This window comes from Schistocerca serialis, chromosome 9, assembly GCF_023864345.2.
Source record: "Schistocerca serialis cubense isolate TAMUIC-IGC-003099 chromosome 9, iqSchSeri2.2, whole genome shotgun sequence".
In the NCBI taxonomy this organism is placed as follows: Eukaryota; Metazoa; Arthropoda; class Insecta; order Orthoptera; family Acrididae; genus Schistocerca; species Schistocerca serialis.
This window is the reverse complement of record NC_064646.1, coordinates 9,422,819-9,444,237: the sequence shown is the minus strand read 5'-3', so window position 1 is coordinate 9,444,237 and position 21,419 is coordinate 9,422,819. Positions and strand designations below refer to the sequence as shown.

The following is a 21,419-nucleotide window of genomic DNA, read 5'->3' as shown; positions in this document are numbered from 1 at the left end:
TAAAGCCATTATCTTGTCTCTTTCTCTCACTATAGCTTTCCTCAGCAGCTTTAGTGGAGATTTTCAGATCTGTAACCAAAAAAAAAAACTACCTGAGCCACAAAGCGAAAGATCTTTTGCAGAAAACCAGACAGTATTTCTTTTAAACACAATTTCTCTTGTTGCTGTATGGTCTGTTGGAATTGATTGGCAAGTCTGATACAGGTTTGTTATTCAATCTGTACACTGAACAAGCTGTGAAGGAAACCAAGCAGAAATTCTGGATGGGAACGAAAGTTCAAACAGTAAATATAAAAGCCCTTGAGGTTTTCCAATGACATTGTGATTTCTTCAGAGACAGCAAAGGACTTGGAAGAGCTGTTCAACGGAATGGGCAGTGTCATGAAGACAGATTATAAGAGGAATCTAAACAAAAATAGAGCAAGGTTAACAGAATGTAGTCGAATTAAAAGTATGTGATGTTAAGGGAATTACATTAGTAAATGACACACTAAAACTAATAGATGAGTTTTGCTATTAAGGCAGCAAAGTTGCTGATGATGACCGAAGTAAAGAAGATATGAAGCACAGTCTGGTTCTAGCAAGGAGAGAATTTGTGCAAAATAGGAATTTTCTTACACCTAATGTAAATTTAAGTTAGAGGATGAGGTTGCAGTAGTTATTTAGAGATGAAGAGGCTTGCGAAGGATAGAGTATCGCAGAACTGCGTCAACCGAATCTTCGGACTGAAGAGCATAACAACAAACAACAACGTTATGTACGTAGTGTTTCAGGAGGATAGGTAAATATTTCATGAGGTTGGTAATACGAATAGTTTTGAGTTTACGAAGTTGAAGAAAGCAGTGTACTGTTGGTCTAGAGTTCAAAATGGTTCAAATGGCTCGGAGCACTATGGGACTTAACTTCTGAGGTCATCAGTCCCCTAGAACTTAGAGAACTACTTAAACCTAACTAACCTAAGGACATCACACACAACCATGTCCGAAACAGGATTCGAACCTGCGACCGTAGCGGTCGCGCGGGTCCAGACTGTAGCGCCAAGAACCGCTCGGCCACCTCGGCCAGCTGGTCTAGAGTCTACAGTGCGATTAAAATGACTTGATAGTTGACACTCCATGCGTTGTAGCTGATTTCCTCCAATCAGTGCGCTCAACATCACGACCGATCCGTTCGCCGTTGGCAAACTGCCACAGCGATTAGTTCACTTCCAAGTCGGGGCTTTTCATTCTTGATGTGTTTGGATCCCGAATCCCGGGTGTGTTCCTTCTACGAAGGTTGGAACTTAAATAGTGGCTGCTATTTATTGACAACCGATACTAAAGAGTTACATGTTTGCACCTGTTACTGTCCTTCAAACGAGCCACCAGCGTTGTGTTGAACCCGTTGCCAGCGATGTGGAAGGTGTTGTTTACCGTTAGCAGAACCTGTTCCGTTGACGAGGCGAAGGGAGCCGTCTACTGCCTGTCGAATCTCTGGAACAGTTCTGAGGCGAATCTCACGAAGTGGTTGCTTCATCTTCGGAATCAAATCAAAGTCCGGGGATGATGGTGGATGGTACAGAACTTCCCAGTCCCATCGACCGAACAGAGCAGCCACAGCTTGCGCTGTATGCGCCCGCGCATTGTCGTGCAAAATGATGGGTGGATTGATCAGAAAGTGTCGCCGCTTCTTTCGTAAAGCAGGTTGCAGGTTACGTTCCAAAAACGAACAGTAATACTGTTTATCCTGATCGAACTCCGTTGTTCCTGTTTCGAAAACATAGTGACACTGTTACGTTTGACCACTCGCTCACAAGTGACTGTGTTTCCCTCGATTGAGCGCACGCCGGTGACGTGGGACGGGCGAGTCCATTTGCTCGGAGGTGCTATCAGCGACAATAGCAGCTTCCATTGCATAGTGTCTCCACAGCAGTGTTGCCACTATTTAAGTTCCAACTTACGTATTTTGTATTTCGTCACACATGATAACGGCACTAAAAACAATACACACACACGCACACACAACGATGCTAGCGAAATACGGTTCACGCATGGCACTAACCGAACGTATTGAATCCTTCCATACAATAGGAGATAAGTGTCATTTATAAGTTATTATAATCAGAGATATCAGCACTGCGTGGAGCCGAATTTTTGAAGGCTGTCAATTAATCGTTGCGACTGGAACACCAGGGTAAATACATCATCCGTTTGCCCTGTAATGGCATAGCGTAGCTGTTAGCGTATAAACTTGACGGCTAGAAGGGCCAAGGTTCTAATGTAAAATGCAGCGAAATATTTTAATTTTTCTAAATCTAATCAAAAGACATGGATTATCATTTTTATTAAATTAATTCGTTGGAATGTTTTTTCTTATTTCTAATACTTTTGCGCGTCATTTTCATGATCGTATTGACTCTTTGTTTGTTTCCTGTCATTCATTTTTCGTTTGGAATCTGCCTGTGTCTTCTATAATCTGCAAGCAAGTGCCAACCAGGACTGTTCAAAAATGGTTCAAAAAGCTCTAAGCACTATGGGACTTAACATCCGAGGTCATCAGTCCCATAGACTTAGAACTACCTAAACCTAACTAACCTAAGGACAGCACACACATCCATGCCCGAGGCAGGATTCGAACATGCGGCCAGAGCAGCAGCGCGGTTCGGGACTGAAACGCCTAGAACCGCTCGGCCACAGCAGCCGGCCAGGACTGTTCATCGGTTGTTAATGCGGCATCACGTGTAGCCAGTGTGAGGATAGTTTCAGGTGACCAACGGTAGTGAGAAAGTACAATTCACTTTTACCGCAAAAACTGACAATTTGCTGCGGGAGGTGGCTATGCAAACAAACATATGAAATTTTTGTTTCTTGAGTGTGTTCGTAGAGATCGTCCTCAAACGCCATGAAAAAAGCGATCGTGATTTCAATTCTGGCAGATTGTTGATCGCCGTTTTCTCGGATACATTTCACATCGCGAGGTTGTGGTTTTGTTTGGATATAAATTCAGAGTTACAAAACCCGTCGTCTGGCGCAGTGCAGTCATTGGTCGCTTAAAATCAGATGTCGACAAAGCATCTCACGTTTCCGTCATACCTCGCAGCCGCCACTTCCAACATCGCTCGGCGCTACACGTTAACAGCATTTGTGAAGTGACCCGCCATGTTAGTGTGTCGTCTATAACCGAGCGGTTGCAGGCGGCCGATGTGGCAACACTGGAGTAAGTGACAGACGTCAATTATCTAGTGGTTTTAATCGGACCGTAGAGTTTCATCTGCTTGTATGGTACGCACAACAGCAGCTTCGCACAAATAGTTAATATCTCAGGCATAGCTTACTGAAGCGTCATATACAACGTTTTTAACAATTCCAGCATCGACTTTAACTCACTTTTAAGTCATTGGACAGCTTACACGAGAGTAACTAAAAGTCTAGGTTAGGCTATGAGTTGTCATTGTGTATAGAGAAAAGAGAGGCAGGAACAGGAGACAGCCTCAAACCAAGAAGGGTGAAGAAAATGTCATCGATTTGCCAGAGATATGTAAAAGAGAGAGATACTCGTGCCCTCGTTTGCGTTGTCCGAGTGCGTGCGCTGCGGGTGCAGACGGAGCACAAACAAGATGGCGGGGGCGCGTTGCCACGGCCGCTGTGCGTGTCAGAAAGGCGTCCTAGCGTTGCTCTCATTTGATGACATTTGCTTTCCGCGTTTAATCTTTATCTTAAACATTTTTGGAAAGTGACTATCAACAACCGTCAAGTGATGTATAGAATGCATGTTTGCCATCAGCTGCTTTTAATTTACACCCAGATATCGACCGGTTTCAGTCACACACCACCTTCGCGGATTGGGATTAAAACAGTTTAAGCTACAACATTACATCTGTCATTACTTAAATAATGGCCACAACTCGTGTGTAGAGCATGTCATGAATTCCACTATGCAACACAGGACTTTTAGAAGCAAGCAAACTAATAACAAGCGTAAACAGAGCGGTGCTGAAGAGAAGATCAGATTTCTTTTCAGTACTGCTCTCTTTACGCATGTTAGTAGTATGTTTCCTTTTAAAGTCCTGTGTTGTATAGTGGAATTCATGACATGCTCTACACATGAGATGTGGCCCTCAGAATTTTACTCTGTCGGCTCTTTGGTCGTAGATGTAGGCAATAGTATTGTACTAAGACAATAGTTGTCGTTTGAAAATTTGTCCCGCTGTTATATGGCCTTTCCTTTCCGTTTTGTACCCGATCATTAATGTTCTAATTAATCAGCTCTTGGTCGTAAATACAGCCAGATCAATTGTACTAAGGCACAGGTTGCCGTTAAACAAAAGAGAGATCTCGTGGTTAGGCGCTTCAGTCTGGAACCGCGCGACCGCTACGGTCGCAGGTTCGAATCCTGCCTCGGGCAAAGATGTGTGTGATGTCCTTAGGTTAGTTAGTTTTAAGTAGTTCTAAGTTCTAGGGGACTGATGACCTGAGATGTTAAGTCCCATTGTGCTCAGAGCCATTTGAACCACTTTTGATCTTGTGGGTAGATTTAGCTGTTAACCGGTTCAATTCTTTGATGTATTTGCATTTCTCAGTCATCAGTTATAATCTGAATAACCTGTTGTACTAAGCTGTCCGTTTCCGTATTTGAAAATACCCGGTCATTATTCGTGTATTTTAGCTGGAGCTTGTGGTTCCGCCGAGTGAGTTCTCTTGTAAAAAGTCTTCACAAGTGATGTGTTAAGACGTTCCTTCAGAGCGGTCTTAATAGCTGACATTCAGTTTAACTTTGAAAATATTAACAGCCATCTGTCACCAGGCCTTTAGTCAAAATAAAATTGTCGGAAGGGACGGGTTGGGATCCAGTCGCACCTTGGTTGCCGATTGAAATTAAGAGTTTGGTTGCTTTGAAGTAAGCCTTATCATTGTCATATTGTTTGCTAATCCGTTTAACCTTTAAGCACAGGTGCGCATCTTAACCCCAAACCTTTCGACATACAGCTTTCAGATTAAAAGTTACGTCATTTGCTTTGAGTAATTGAATCACTCTCGTCATCAATGGTGCTTATATGGCTTTCGTGTGTTGCAGAAGGGCATTTAATAAGACAGACTGAGTCCAGCCCGGTAGTAAACACCGCTGTTTCACCCGATAGCGGACGGGCTGCAGATCCGACGTCTTGTAATCATTGTCATATTGTCTGCTGTTTTGCAACACAGCACTTCAGATCTCTTTTGTAAAGATTAAAAGCTTATTCAACTTGAGGTTAATCGCTTCAGGACAAGATTGGAGGTGGTCATTGCTGCTGAAGGGGGTTACGTTGAGTAATGTTAAATTAAAAGATACCACTACTTATATGTAAAAGGATTTTCATTTTCATTTGTAATTTGTTTTAACAAATTCGGTTTTAAAAAAAGTTTCATTTCTCCGGATTTAAGCACCGCACCCTGTATAGCTCAACACTTTCCCTTCCTGTTTTCTCCATGATGCTATGCTGAATACATTACTATCTTGCACCGCATACCAGTTCTCGCTTGATACATACTCGGTTCTGGGTGACGTTTTGCTAGTTGTAAGGGAGGTTTTCAGGCGTACTTCGGAAAAAATGGTTCAAATGGCTCTGACCACTATGGGACTTAACATCTATGGTCATCAGTCCCCTAGAACTTAGAACTACTTAAACCTAACTAACCTAAGGACAGCACACAACACCCAGCCATCACGAGGCAGAGAAAATCCCTGACCCCCCGGGAATCAAACCCGGGAACCCGGGCGTGGGTACTTCGGAAATTAGTACTTATTGGATTACGGGAACCTATTGATGGTACCGATTTTTCGACAGCTTTCTTCCTTGTTTCCCTAACGTATGTTGTCTCTGATAACGTTTTATCGATACAACTGTGGCGCTAAACTAGAAGTATGAAGGTGAAATTTCTAAAAGCGACCCCATTTTTCTTGCATAGAAATGATGTAAACTAAATCACGTCATCACGAAACTCCACATGTTTCAGTGTTCTGTTCAAGCGCCTTTGACGCCGAGAAGCGGCCACTGCTATGAATGGAGTCACTGTTGATCTGATGAATTGAAATTGCTATACAGAAACAATCTTCGATGAGAACCGGACAACAGAAAATAAAAACCGCGCACATTTAACCGTAATCACTAGTACAAATGCTGATCTGTTGTTGGAAATATTTTTGAGAGAACTAATTTTCTGGAACTTCTCTACACAATGGTATCGCATGCCGTCCAGCGGTTTCGAAAATCTATAGAAAATCCTTTCTTCGTAAAGAGGTGTTCGAAATAACTTACGTACTTGTTTCAAAAATATTCAAAATGCTCAACAATTCGCTTCATGTGGTGTTCAACTCATTAACTGCGCCATCTAAGGTCCGTGCGGTGGTCTTTGCGAGAGTAAAGATACAAGAAAAATACACAAGGGGTGTACGGAAATTAGCTTTAAGATACATATACGTGTTTCGTCGCAATATTTGATACATTTCGGGCCCAGTGGTTAATTGCTTGTGGCTCGTTGGCCGGGTGAAAGCTTTCTACTGCACGCCACTTCGGCGACTTACGTATCCCTGACCTACCCTAGCTATCCAACTTTGGAAGGGGACCTACAGTGTAACTCGGAATCCGAAACATTCATCGCTCACTGTGAAGCCAAACATCGTTAAGAGGTGAAGGTGAGATTTAAGGCAGGCTCTGGTCCAGTCTCGCGACTTGTCCGTTTCGGGCTGGACCACCAGGCCCTAAGTGGGGGTAATATGATTACTTTTATCGCTTTCTTATTATCCTCTGCGTATGAAAAGGTGCCTTTGAGCGAGATGAAGTGTCGTGGCGGAGTACGGTCTTGCAAAGTGGAGAAATGTGTTCTGTCTAATCTACTTTACATTTCTCTTACGTTCTTCGATTTTTTGTTATTTCATTGCTTTAAAAAAAAAGTCAAGTTCCCCAAGCCTGTCTCCCTCAAAAGCGAGGTCTTGAAAATGAAAAAAATTGGAGCTAAAAGACTAGAAATTCATCGCTTTTTGCGAAAAATACGGGCATTTATTAACAAGGTTATTTTTTTAATATACCGGGTGATCAAAAAGTCAGTAAAAATTTGAAAACTTAATAAACCACGGAATAATGTAGATAGAGAGGTAAAAATACATGGGGTTTTATTAGAACCACCCCATATTGCTAGACGCGTGAAAGACCTCTTGCGCGCGTCGTTTGGTGATGATCATGTGCTCAGCCGCCACCTTCGTCATGCTTGGCCTCCCAGGTCCCAAGACCTCAGTCCGTGAGATTATAGGCTTTGGGGTTACCAGAAGTCGCAAGTGTATCGTGATCGACCGACATCTCTAGGGATGCTGAAAGACAACATCCGACGCCAATGCCTCACCATAACTCCGGACATGCTTTACAGTGCTGTTCACAACATTATTCCTCGACTACAGCTATTGTTGAGGAATGATGGTGGACATGTTGAGCATTTCCTGTAAACAACATCATCTTTGCTTAGTCTTACTTTGTTATGCTAATTATTGCTATTCTGATCTGATGAAGTGCCATCTGTTGGACATTTTTTGAACTTTTGTATTTTTTTGGTTCTAATAAAACCCCATGTCATTCCAAGTATTTGTGTCATTTTGTACCCCTCTATCTACATTATTCCGTGATTTACTCAGTTTTCAAATTTATACTGACTTTTTGATCACTCGGTGGATAGTAGCAACATATTCATCTCATTTATACCATTTTCATTTATATCATTTCCATCGAATTCAATGAATCCAATGAAATTACAATCAAGTACCTTTCTGCCAGATATGGTCAAAATGAAAACAAGGATAACTAAGCACGCCTTCGGGTCGCTTAATAGCAAGAATCAACTTGTCGCAAAAAGTTTATTGAAGCGTTTCGGCCATGTCATAAACAAACTTAATACGAAGTATCGACACGTGGGAACTCTACCAACATCGGTGCTCAACGAACCGATATTAGCAGAGATGCCACAAGTTTTTTTATGATATACTGTAAAGGAGTTTTGTAATTTGGGGAGCAAAATAACGGATGATGGTCGAAGTAGAGAGGATATAAAATGTAGACTGGGAATGGCAAGGAAAGCGTTTCTGAAGAAGAAAAATTTGTTAACATAGAGTATAGATTTAAATGTCAGGAAGTCGTTTCTTAAAGTTTTTGTATGGAGTGTAGCCTTGTATGGAAGTGAAACGTGGACGATAAATAGTTTAGACAAGAAGAGAATAGAAGCTTTCGAAATGTGGTGCTTTAGAAGAATGCTGAAGATTAGATGGGTAGATCACATAACTAATGAGGAGGTATTGAATAAAACTGGGGAGAAGAGAAGCTTGTGGCACAAGTTGACTAGAAGAAGGGATCGATTGGTAGGACATGTTCTGAGACATCGAGGGATCACCAATTTAGTATTGGAGGGCAGGCAGCGTGGAGGGTAAAAATCGTAGAGGGAGGCCAAGAGATGAATACACTAAGCAGATTCAGAAGGATGTAGGCTGCAGTAGGTACTGGGAGGTGAAGAAGCTTGCACAGGATATAGTAGCATGGAGAGCTGCATCAAACCAGTCTCAGGACTGAAGACCACAACAACAACAACAACAACAACTCAATTTTCAAATTTTACTGACTTTTTGATCACCCGGTAGATAGTAAGAACATATTCGTATCATTGATACGATTTTCATTGATTTCATTTCCATCGAATTCAATGAATCCAATGAAATTGCAATCAAGTGTCATTCTGCCAGATATGGTCAAAATGAAAACAAGAATAGCTAAGCACGTCTTCGGGTCGCTGAATAACAAGCATCAACTTGTTACAAAAAGGTTATTGAAGCGTTTCGGCCATGTCATAAACAAACTTAATAAGAAGTATCGTCACACGGGAACTCTACCAACATCGGTGCTCAACGAGCCGATATTAGCAGAGATGCCACAAGTTTGTTTCTGATATTCTGATGATGTTCCATGCCCGAGACGCGTCAGTAAAGTTTTCATAACAAATCGATTCTAGTTATTTAGTGGTACGAAGTGTGTTAAGCGCGTGCTCAGGTTAATCGTACAAAGATTTGCTACGCCACGTACGTCGCAAATTAAACCAAAACAAATTCGCTATGCCTAGTTATGATGCGCAGCGAGAACCCTGTCTTAAGTCAAAATGGCGCTACTGACCGACGTCCGATGGCGTCGCGCCAGGACCTGCGCGTCGCAGTCGATAGCTCTGCGCGCGACGAAAGTCCCGCGCGCACGCGCCGCCGCTGCCGGCGGCCCTCGCCATTGGCGGACGCCGCCCATTGGCCGAGCGGCGCTGACGTCACCGCGCACACTTTGCCGCCCCGCGCACTCGGCTTTCGACCGGCGCTCCCCCCACCCCTCGACCGGGCCCCGCACGCGCCGCTCTTGCGCCGCGCTAGCCCGCGCGGCAGATCGATATCAGAGTGTACGAGGAGCGGTCGCAGCGAGCGTCCGGTGACCGGCGCATGGACAGCGATGGGCGACTTCTACGCTCTCGGCACCACCGATCCCAGCTGCTGCGCTAACTTTGTGCACCTCAGGAGGAGACACTAGAAGACCCCGCAAGGTCATGGTCTGACGCAGCGGCGACGTGACAGGAGACGGTGACGCCGCGCCACAGCCGGAAGCGCTGGACTTGCCCTGGCCAATGACCTCGCTGTCAACTCCCCGAACAGCTCTGGAAGCGTTGTGCAGTTCAGGTTTTGTCAGCTACAACCGTGCGGACCCTTTCGTTCCGTTCGCGTGTCAAGAGCTGTGCTCGTCAGCTGACGGGCCTGCGAGTAACCTTCAACGGTGGAAAAGTTTCCTGATCCGATTTGCATGAAACACTTGACTCTTGTTTCTTGTCAGTCTTTATTGTACGGAAACTAAAAACAGCCAATACTCCGCGAGCAGTGCAACTGCTATGCTGTCCTAGATCTCTAACCCATAACTGTAGGAAGTGATATAGCAAAGAAATAAACTGCAGCAGTCGCCAAAAAACACTCTCCTTCATGGAATAAAAGCTGAGTAGTATTTGACGATTTGGTGCAATTAACTGTGCAGAAAAGTACAAAGTGCCCGATACCATTACATGAGTTCTATCTCTGTGACAATCGATCGAGTGTACTGGTGTTATTCACAGGTCTAGGAATAGTTTGCTCAGTTACCTTGGTATTCTATGCGTTGTGCGTACCTGTCATTCGAACCTGTTTAGTTTATCGTGGACTGTTAGTTCCTGTAGTTTTAGTGTAAAAAAAACTCATTTTACCTAGCAGTACATCACAGTACCATCGACGAAGGTGCATTTACATAGAGCTCAGTCTGAACGTAAACTGGTGCGGAAAATAGGATTTTCTTTTCTTCGCGTCTACCACCGTCGCAGGACAGACCGGTGCTCGCCCGCGTGTGATGTGAACTGACGTTGCCGACCTGTATGTGACGATGGAGTACGGTTGGGTGTTGGATGAGGATAGCGCAGACAGCGCCTGCCAACAGCACCACCACCAACAACACCATCACCACCAACAGCAGCAGCACCAACCACCACCACAGGTGCGCCGCATCAACCCCACAGGTGAGTACCGTTGAGACATATTCTGTGGAGAGACCTTTAATGTTTCCAAGCGCGCTCAAATTATTACAAAGTCTAGCCAGATCACGGAAGTAGAATTGTTCGCAACCGTTTGCAAGTACCTTCGATAAGCACCCCGTAAGTTAGATGAAGAGGTGGAAACATTCTTACGACTTGAGTGCTCGCACGTATGGGTTCATAGACTAGAATAAATAGGGTCTGTGATCGCCTGGAATAGTTAATCAGCGACGGCCAATAACCCATCCATGATACGGCTGTCTGCGTCTATACTGTGCGAATCGCTGTGAAGCGATTAGATTACAAAATTATTGGTGAACGTCTTGAATGCGTCAAATCGTATATGTATTAGGGGTGATTCTAATAAGCTACAGGTATTAGGAAAGACGAATTAAAGATTTAGATATATTTAAAAAGTTCGGGGAAAATGCAAAGTATCTGCAAAAAAAGTCATATACGAAACGCTAGTATTCTCATTTCTAGACTGTTGCAGTTCTCATCGATTAGGCGTGACAACAGACTTAGGAAGAATTTAGGGACGCACTGCTGGCATCGTAAGAGATCGGCGTAACCCACACGAAAGTGTAACAGAAAACCTCGAGCGACTTATATGGGATTCCTTGCATGATAGGTGACGGCGTTCTCGCGAAACTCTGACAAAATTAGAGAATCTGTAGTCACAGAAATCTGTGCGACCATTATCCATCGCATATCATGTAGTGGAGATGAGAATAAAATTAGAGAGATTGGGGCACGGACACTGGCATAAAGACAAGTTTCCTTCGTTCGGTATGCGAATGTAATTCTTCCTCTCCTGTTCCTGTTGACTTTTCCCATTTCACTACGGGATCAGCACTGTTATACCGGTTTCGGCAGTTTTAATGGTATTTAATGGCGGGAATCCCTCCCTCGTGCCACCACTTCTCTTGGGAACGGATCTGTGTACCCCATCTTCTTGCGTCTAGTATTAGATATTATTTTCAAGTGGGATAACGTTTTCCCTTTAGTCTGTATCGCAGGTGGGATGTGGGTACCAGTCTGGTCTTTACCTAGTTGCATGTGGAAAACCGCCTAAAAACCACATCCAAGCTGGCTGGCTTAATCAACGAGGCGGATGCGATCCGGGGCTGGCTCGCTCCCCCGTGTCCTAGGGAGTGGGCACTTTAACGCTCTTGGCTATCCAGGAGGGTTCAGTACGCGAATATTGTAACGAAGACAATAATGTTTTGACTTTCCGTCGTAGTAGATAGTGGGAACGCAGCAGTGTCTTCTTGCTGGAAAGAGGGTGTCTTTCAGTAGTCTGTTCTGGACCACTGAGTTGTCATTTTCTGTGTGGTGTTCTGGACGCGGGTCTTACACATTTGCCGCTAGGTGATGACAGATATACGCTATAATGTGCTTCTGAAAATGGGGCTGGTATCCCGAAATCGATTTTGCAATAAAGAAATTACAAAACCATACTTGTAGTCAGACTGCAATTCATATATGATTGAAAAAACTTAATAATTTTCTCACGGCGTGACTCCGTCGTAGATTGTACAATGGCTTGCGGAGTAGACGCCCAAGTGCGAGGTAGATGGTACTTTCTATTGCATTGTATGTTGAAGTTCGTTCCCGTCGCATTCACGAATGGAGCGAGACAACAAAGGCTGTTTTTACGCCTCTGTTCGAACTGTTATTTGCCTAATTGTATCTGCAGTGAACACGGGATACGTACGTAGAAGGTTGAAGGTCATTCGGAATCCCTGTTCTGAAGTATGATTATCGCGAGATGTACATTATCTTTCCTAGTTTGCCCGTTAATATTTTACTGAATTTTCGATAAATTGCTTCGCCTGTCAAAAAAAGCCAGTGACCATTTCGCAACGCTATTCTTTGTATATGTTTGATGTGCACTATCAATCCGATGTAATACAGCTCCCGTACACTTCAGCAGTATTAAAGCAGGAGCAGTAATTTTTTGGACGAACTACAGTGTCCTAACATCCTACAAATTAATCGATGCCTACTCTTCGTTTGACCTTCAACTGAGCCTATGTGATCGGTCTACTTCGTAAATGTAGGCATTGTTCATCCTTAAATATTCGTATTAAGTTAGTTACTACACTTGTCGCAAATTAAGTCTTTTTTTTTTTGTAAATTTCGTGAATTGTGTTAGTTTGCATTTCTCGGCATTAAAAGTTAGCATCACCTGTGCATTGGCGTGATCTTTTTTCCGAGATCTAACTGGATGTTATTGGCGATTTCTACCAGATATAATTTCGTCGTGCATCATCTGCCTGAAATTGCAACTTATACTATCAGTTAATGTGTTCTTCTTCATTTTCTTCTTCTTCATTTCCTTTATTAGCCAAATGGCCTGTTACAGTACTCTATCCCTTGTATAGCCCTCCTATAGTTCTACGTCCAGTGCATTTATAACGGAGATCCTTCACCGGGAGTCTTCCTCCGCCCATACGGTCTACATGGTTCTTCCATTTTCTCTTATTTTCTTTCATGTTTTCTTTTAGCTTATATATTCGTCAATCTTTCCTGATATCATCATTTCTTTTGCGATCTTCTCTTGTGCATCCTTCTACTCTTCTCTTTTTTGAGCGGGTATTCTACTTTCTTGGAGTCTTGTAGCCGCCACCCATGCTTCACTTCCATGAGTAAAGGGTGGTACAACTATGGTTTTGTAAAACTCTGGTTGGATTTCTGTTCTGGATTTATTCTGCTATTTTCTTACAAACGTTCCACACGCGGAAGTAAATTTCTTTAATTTTTGGTCCACGTCATGGTTGTATTCTTAAACTGCTTAAATTGCCCCAAGTTTTTATTATTTAAGATTACTTTTGATGCTTATGGTTGTATGCCCTGAAATGTCATCAGTTTCGTTCCATCTAAAAACAATTTTAGTTTGTATACAGAGGCTGTCTTCTGCTCCTTGTGAACCCCCATCTGAAGGTCATCTTCATTCTCTGCAAAGACTGTTATGTCATCTGCACTTACGATTACATTTAGTCTAGTGCTCCAACCTACAGTACTTCTTTTTCACACACTATTTTCCAGTTACTGATCACTACATCTACGTATATGTTGAACAGTTTCGGGAAAATGCAGCATCTTTACCTTACTCCATTGCTGGTGTTCATTAGCTTTTTGTTTATGTTTTCCGCATTTTGTAACAATTTCGGTATTTTGTTATAGACTCTTAATAGCATTTATGAGACTATCTCGCTACAGGAATGGAATAATACAATTATTTGCTAACTCTGGTGACGTACTCTCCGTCACACATTACACTGTGGCTTGCGAAGTATGTATGTAGTCGTAGATACCCGTTTATCTTTAAAGGGCTTGCAGTCGGTCGAAAATTTTTTTCTGAGACAACTGTTTTTTCTACCAGAGTACATTCAAATGACGTTCGCAATGCATGATAACGTCCACAAAGGTGAAGATAAAAACTTTTTTCTCTTTTTTTGTCATTGCTATCTCAGAATTTTTTGCTCTAGGATAGCACATTGCGACTCGGAACTCTAAAGAGAAAATTTCGCAGATGGTTCAGGAATATTTTTTGACTAGTTTGGTATGTGGGACCTATGGTCTCCACGGCTCATTGCAGGCTAGTAATGTAATTACTATTCTGTTTGTTACCCCATTTACCTTCGTTTCTGCGAAAACATCTTCACAACATTGAAAAAAACCTGTAACATGCAATTACCGAAAAGTATCACACCGAACACAGAGTACTGCAACGACCTTTAGAGAGATGCAAAAGAGATAAGATTGCCTTTGGTTTGGAAACAGTTCAGAATAGCATTAGATTACCGCTGTTCCACTGCATTCAGTGAACACATACACGAAATGCGTATCGGCCTATTCTTCGTCAGTAAACCTATACTGCTGCTTATGACAGATATACGAGTTAACATTGCCGGAAAAAACAAACACGAGACAGAAGCGAGCAGCACGAAACGCAAGCTTGAAGGCGAAGAGTAAAGTGGACTTTACAGGAAGTACCTATGTGAATGGCACAAGTCTGTTTCCAAACAAGTCATTTGCGCTGTTGTGTAAATATATTCAGTGCAAAACAAGTAGAAAGGTAAATGGGGAAAAGAGAACGAAATGTAATTAGTTTTGTAACGAGCCACCGGAGAGCAAAGGTCCCTTACACCAGAAAAAAAAACATATCCCTAAAACCCCTCCAGATTTTGTCGGTGAACACGGCATATCGCCTGTGACCAGCAGGAGACAGATGACATACATCGCTGCATCGCGTGTATTTTGCTCAAGGGCCTTGGAAATTTGGAAATCTGTGGTAAGGTCTTATGGGACCAAACTGCTGAGGTCACACAATTTAATGTAACTTAAACTAACTTACGCAAAGGACAACACACACATCCATGCCCGAGGGAAGATTCTAATCTCCCACAGGGGGGAGTCGCACGAACCGTGGCAAGACGCCTCACACCGCTCGGCTACCCCGCTCGGCTGTTTGGCACTCGTGCATCGACCGTGTGTAAAACGTGCTGTGCCGCGCCTCTGCAAAGAGTAACTGCCTATGGCGTGAAGTGCGGCTTGTGTCTTCCTCGCAATCACGTGATCGTCGTAGCAAGCAAAACTTATCTTTTTTAGCGTTACATGGAATTGTGTGTGAAAAAGCGTAAAGTAAGAGTCAAAAACTAAGAATGCATTTGCAGATTCCGTTGTCTTTATTTCCCATTTGATACATTGTGCGACATGCAGTCGTCCTCATTTCACAAGTTAGTTTCTCAGGTAGATAATTTCTCTTACCAGTCACTCCACCTCGTTCTATTGTGATAAGGACGAAGTGCTTGGAAAATTTACTCTCGCTTTCGTGCGCTTCATGCTTACACTTTTATAGCGATTTGTGAATTTCTCCCTAGAGAATTTAACATATCAAACAGTCACTCAAACAAGCTTCTCTTCCGAACGGTTGCATGTTAACCGTCCTCTGAAAATCAGCGCTAATTGAAAGTCCTCTAAAATTCTGGCGATAACGGTATTCGAATAAAGAGAGCAGCGTCAGTTATATAACTCATCAAGATGATTTCCGCTCCCATCTTGGACTCGGCAATACTTGAGTCATTTGTAGACAACGAGTACAAAAATGGCGTTTTCCGGCATTACTTGAATGATTTATACACAGTCTACATAAATGGCGTTTCGTACACTGCGTGCGTATCTGTCGTTTTTACGTTTGTTCAGTCCCATGTTCAGAATATCATTCCTTTTTTGTCCAGTTTTTTCGTAGAGGTGTAATATTATACCTCCATGAATTTCTCCCGATCAAAAATATCTTATTTTCTCTAACAGGAGTCGGATGTAAAGATAAAACGCGATAGAGATGGCTATTCGATCGAAAAAGCAAAAACAACAGAAAAGCGCACTGACGTTTCGGAAGCGAATCTAGACTGATTGCCTTATGCACGTCCTCCTCCAAACATCTGCAGTAATATCACACAAAGTATTACATTTCGTGCTTTTCTTCGTCTATCTTTCATTGCAAAGGCAGAAAACGACCTATGTATATCAAATAAAACACCGCTGTATAATATATAAAACGTCGTTCTACTGTTTGCTTACACCACTTCAAAGATGGTACCTGCTCTTCTGAGATTACTTTTATAAATATGAGTGTCACGTCAAAGTTGGATCAACCTATTATTGACAAGGCACTTCTTGCATTTTTTTACTATTTAACTTTTTCTAAATTACAAATTCCTACTTCTAAATATGACACTTGTTCGTAATATGTATTGGATATTAAAGCCTGTTTTAATTTATTACTTGCACAGAAAATCATTCCAATTTTGAGTGGCCTGAACAAGGTCAGTATATTGCGTGACACTTTATCCAAGTAGATAATATTATTTACAAGCGCACGTAAACGTACTTCTCTGCATGATAATTTTCTTTTGCATTCTACCTATCACGGGTACCACACCACTTTTTACTAAACAAGATAGGTAATAACTTCAATACCCCAAATAAATATTTCAAATTATACGTCAAGCATTAAACATTTTTCACCAAATTTTTAACACCCAATTCGTTGATAGTTCTGCCGCACAACGTTATAAACTCTCAATTGTAAATTCCTTTTATTAACAATATCTCACACAGTTTGTGACACGATACATCCGATAACCCACAAAACAGTCTGCACAATTCAGTTTTAACATCAACGTATTGACAGTTTGACATGAGCGCAAACTATTTCAGATGAGAATAGCTCGAGTTTGTACCGAGACCTTCTCGTCTGAAATAAATAGAAATAGGCCATTACTAAAACAACATGCTACTTAGACTGTATTACTCATCCAAATACAGCATATCACTTCCCTCTATATATTACAAATTATTCTTAACCACTCTCATTGCGTTACATTTTCTTGTTTTTCTTTTTCTTTGACATTTGCATTGTATAAATTATATTCTCATCAACTAGGCAGTAACAAATTATATGGAACCATTTTAACAATTGTGAAGCATTCAATTCGCTGTAACCTCAGAGAAATCGTTATATATCATGTTCTTTATATTAAGTAAAAAAAGTATTAACAACTGTATATCAATAAGACTGTAACAGTGAGAAGTCTTTGCTATTTGAATCAGAAGCATCCGACCCACCTTACATTTCAAGGCGGTGGGTTACTCTGTACTGTTAACGGAATGAAATAAATGACGACAGTTTTCTAGGAGAGCACACTCTCGGAATTTTAACAGAAGACCATAACGTGATGCAGAACGCCTCTCGTGCTGCGTCTGCTACTGCAGTTGGTGAGCTTCTCTAGTGCTTATTAAATGAACCTGTAACGAAATGTGTTGCTCCTCTTATCATCTTCTGTATTCCATCTATTAGTCCTATTTGGTACGGATCCCATGACTAGCAGTATTCAAGTATTGGTCTAACTAGTATTTTCTAAGCTACTTCTTATGTTGATAGACTACATTTCTTGAGAATTTTTCCAATGAATCTGTCCGGCATGTGCCTTACGCACGATGAATCTTATATTGATGTTCCATTTCAAATCTCTCCGTACGCATACTCCTAGACAGTTTATAGAAGTAACAGCTTCCGGTGACTGTTTTGCAATCGTTTAGTCACACAATGAGGGATCTATCAGCATAGTTTCGCAGAATACGTTATATTTGTTTGTGTTGAGGATCAACTGCCCCTCCCCGCACCAAGCGTCGATCCGCTGCATGCCTTCCTGCATTTCGCTACAATTTTCTATCGTTGCGACTTCTCTGTATACAACAGCATCGTCTGCGAAAAGCTTACTAGATCATTTATATGTATATTCTGAAAAGTTATGGTCCTATAACATTCCCTCGGAGCACGCCCGAAGTTACTTTTACCGTGGTCGTGCGGTAGCGTTCTCGCTTCCCACGCCCGGGTTCGATTCCCGGCGGGGTCAGGGATTTTCTCTGCCTCGTGATGGCTGGGTGTTGTGTGATGTCCTTAGGTTAGTTAGGTTTAAGTAGTTCTAAGTTCTAGGGGACTGATGACCTAAGATGTTAAGTCCCATAGTGCTCAGAGCCATTTGTTACTTTTACACCTGAAGACTTCTCTCTGTTCATCCAGACGTGCTGTGTTCTTCTCGCTAGAAACCCTTCAGTCCAATCACACAGCTGACCTGATAATCAGTACGCTCGTATTGTGTTCACTAGCCGGCAACGCGGATCTGCATCGAACGTTTTCCGGAAATCAAGCAACAAGGACACGACATCCACCTGGGTGCCCGTGTCTTGGTCTCCTGGATGAATAGAGCGAGCTAGGTTTTTTACACGATCGATGTTTTCGGAACCCTTCTTGATCTGTAATTCTTAACGTATGTTTGACATTTTCCAATCAGCTGTGTTAATTTTTGCAGTTTTTATGTACAATATGTTGTCGATTTCAGAGTTAGGTAATTCTGAAATCGATAACGTATTGGACATAATAAATAAGAAAATAATGAGCAGTTATTGGAATATGTCAAACATATATTACTAATCGATGTAGCTGAAAGTCCAATAATTCCATATGGGAGAGAGGACCACATAATATTTATCGTTCCTATATTGGATAAAAAGTACATGAAAGTTTGGAACCCATCCTTTAAAAGTGAAATGTGATAAGAGTGCAACTAAAGGATAGCTGATTACTTGGCAAGAAAGAAAAAATTAAAGTAGTTAAGCACTCTCAGAGTGCTAAACTCCGTCGCAGGTTCGAATCCTGCCTCGGGCATGGATGTGTGTGATGTCCTTAGGTTAGTTAGGTTTAACTAGTTCTAAGTTCTAGGGGACTAATGACCTCAGAAGTTGAGTCCCATAGTGCTCAGAGCCATTTTGCTAAATTCCCAAACACGCAGACAGTATACTGGCAACAGACGATGTCTTTTCGAAATGCTATGTTGCATTTCGAAATGTTACGTTGCAAGACGTTTGCTATGGGACAAAAGCGGGTAATTCCGTATTGCAGTTGAGACAGAAAATAAAGCCATTTACGGTTCGAGACTTAAAGATATATCCTCTGACAGTACTGGTTTTAAAAATCTTTTGAACATTTCGTTGTTTGGTAAGGAGGAGCGGGTTCATGTTGACATTACAGTGATGCAGCAATAAACACCTGCCCCCCCCCCCCCCCCCACTGACAGCTTCAAAATGCAAATGAGAACGTCTAAGACGTAGGAGGCCGTCCGAGGATGGCACTTGGAGATTCGGAACTCGTAGCTGCCCTGTCTTCTTGGTGCAAACGGTACTTGATAGTGGCACATAAGAATAAGCTATACTAACCACTAGTCTGGAACCGAGCGACCGCTACGGTCGCAGGTTCGAATCCTGCCTCGGGCATGGATGTGTGTGATGTCCTTAGGTTAGTTAGGTTTGATTAGTTCTAAGTTCTAGGTGACTGATGACCTCAGAAGTTAAATCGCATAGTGCTCAGAGCCATTTGAACCATTACTAACCACTGATAATTGTTTCTCTTTCCTTTTTGCCACGAATGTCGTAAAATGCTTCTTTTATTTCATGATAGGCATTGAAACTACCCTTAATTTCACACACATTCCACCTGTAACAATAACTGTGCTCTGCGCAAGATGATTAACAAGAAGCAGCTGTTTGAAGAAACCCGCGTTTTAACCGTCGCACTCGCTCGCATTGACGTACTTTCAGCACATGCGTAATCAATCCACCGCGAAGCTCATACGTCAGCCAGAGGTGAAAGCTAGCTCCTGTTCCTGGCAGTGAAAGGCAATAAATAATTTGCGGTAGATACTCTATAAAGGAACTGATTCAGGTATCCTTTGCAGTGCATTCGGAATACGAGCTGTTACCTGAGTTCTGAAACAGAGAATTATTATGGAGACGAGTCACTCATTTTTTGTGTGTGTTTCTCCTGTCTCGTCATTTCCGAAGCCAAAAATCTCAAAGTGTCGCTTGAGCAGCGGCGCTCTACACGAAGGTAGCAGGTTTGATTATGTCTGCTGTTTCAGAAACTCTGAAAAGATTGCGCGAGTTGTTGCAATCGATACCGCCTGTTTACCTCGTTCACAGATTTCGCACTGCGAAGAGCCCGAATTCGCACGCTAAAACAGGCCGTGAGTTTCCACAGTTGTGCAGTTGGTGCGTATTTTAGTGCGCGACAGCTTCGAGGGAGCTCACTTAGTGGCTGTCGGTCAGTTATTAGCGAAGACTGATGATAGGCGCGACCTTGTCGACTGCTCGCTCCACCTTAGCGCAACCTTAACTCGCCTCGTCCTGCCTTACACTGTTGCATGCCGCGCTGAGTAGTTTCTGCACGCCGCTATGCAGTACTCACAGGCAGCTGTGGCATCACGCCTCACCCAACTACTTCCTTGGTCGTTCGTGATAAATGGAAGCTACTTCTGGTTTAAGGATACATGCAACTGGCTTCCAACTAGTTCATAGCTCAGCAGAACGCAACGACAGCCGACTTTAGGTGCTTTTCCTCACTCGTTTATTTTAGTTATAATTATGACCAGCCTTACCACGAGTCGCTGGTACTCAGTTCGAATCCTGACGGTGTGAATCTCACTATATGTCGGTTTGTATCTGCGTTCAGTGGAGGAATGTTAATTTGGGTAGTAGCTAGGTGACGTATGGCGGAAGCATAAAGTCGGACGTACTTTGTGGCACCCTTTCTGGAGACTGCCCGTTACTCAGTTGCCCTAGGAGTCAAAGAATAAGGTTTTTCGTGGCTTTCTCGGAGGTGGCGTGCCTATTGTTTCGATTATGCTGCAGAAGTATCGCTGGGAAGCCCTTACATATCCTCCATACAGTCTCGATGGGGTTTTCATACTTTTAGAAAATCCGTGGCTGTCGATTTTCTTCAGACGGTGCACACCTGGGTACAGTCCTGGTTCCGTAGGCAACCGCAAACATTTTTTCCATTAAGGCATTGAATGTTTTGTCTGACATAAATTTATCAGCAGTTATGGTGATTACTTTTGAAATAATAAACATTGTTACTAACTACCGGGTGATCAAAAAGTCTGTATAAATTTGAAAACTTAATAAACCACGGAATAATGTAGTTAGAGAGGTAAAAATTGACACACATGCTTGGAATGACATGGGTTTTTATTAGAACAAAAAAAAAGTATTGCTAGACGCGTGAAAGATCTCTTGTGCACATCGTTTGGTTATGATCGTGTGCTCAGCCGCCACTTTCGTCATGCTTGGCCTCCCAGGTCCCCAGACCTCAGTCCGTGCGACTATTGGCTTTCGGGTTACCTGAACTCACAAGTGTATCGTGATCGACCGACATCTCTAGGGATGCTGGAAGATAACATCAGACGCCAATGCCTCACCATAACGCCGGATATGCTT

General features: G+C 42.6%; 1 protein-coding gene across 2 annotated transcripts in view; it reads left to right on the top strand.

Moving 5' to 3' along the window:
• The first annotated feature begins 10,405 nt into the window (after positions 1 to 10,405).
• The window catches only part of LOC126418804 (myelin regulatory factor), a 337,499-nt gene continuing 326,485 nt past the window's right edge, over positions 10,406 to 21,419 (top strand). The window contains exon 1 of one of the 2 annotated variants that reach the window (XM_050085740.1): positions 10,406 to 10,559. In XM_050085740.1, the coding sequence (XP_049941697.1) occupies positions 10,427 to 10,559 (133 nt within the window). In that variant the 5' untranslated portion in view covers positions 10,406 to 10,426. The remainder of the gene's footprint in view (positions 10,560 to 21,419) is intronic. The other variant, XM_050085741.1, reaches the window with a different exon arrangement.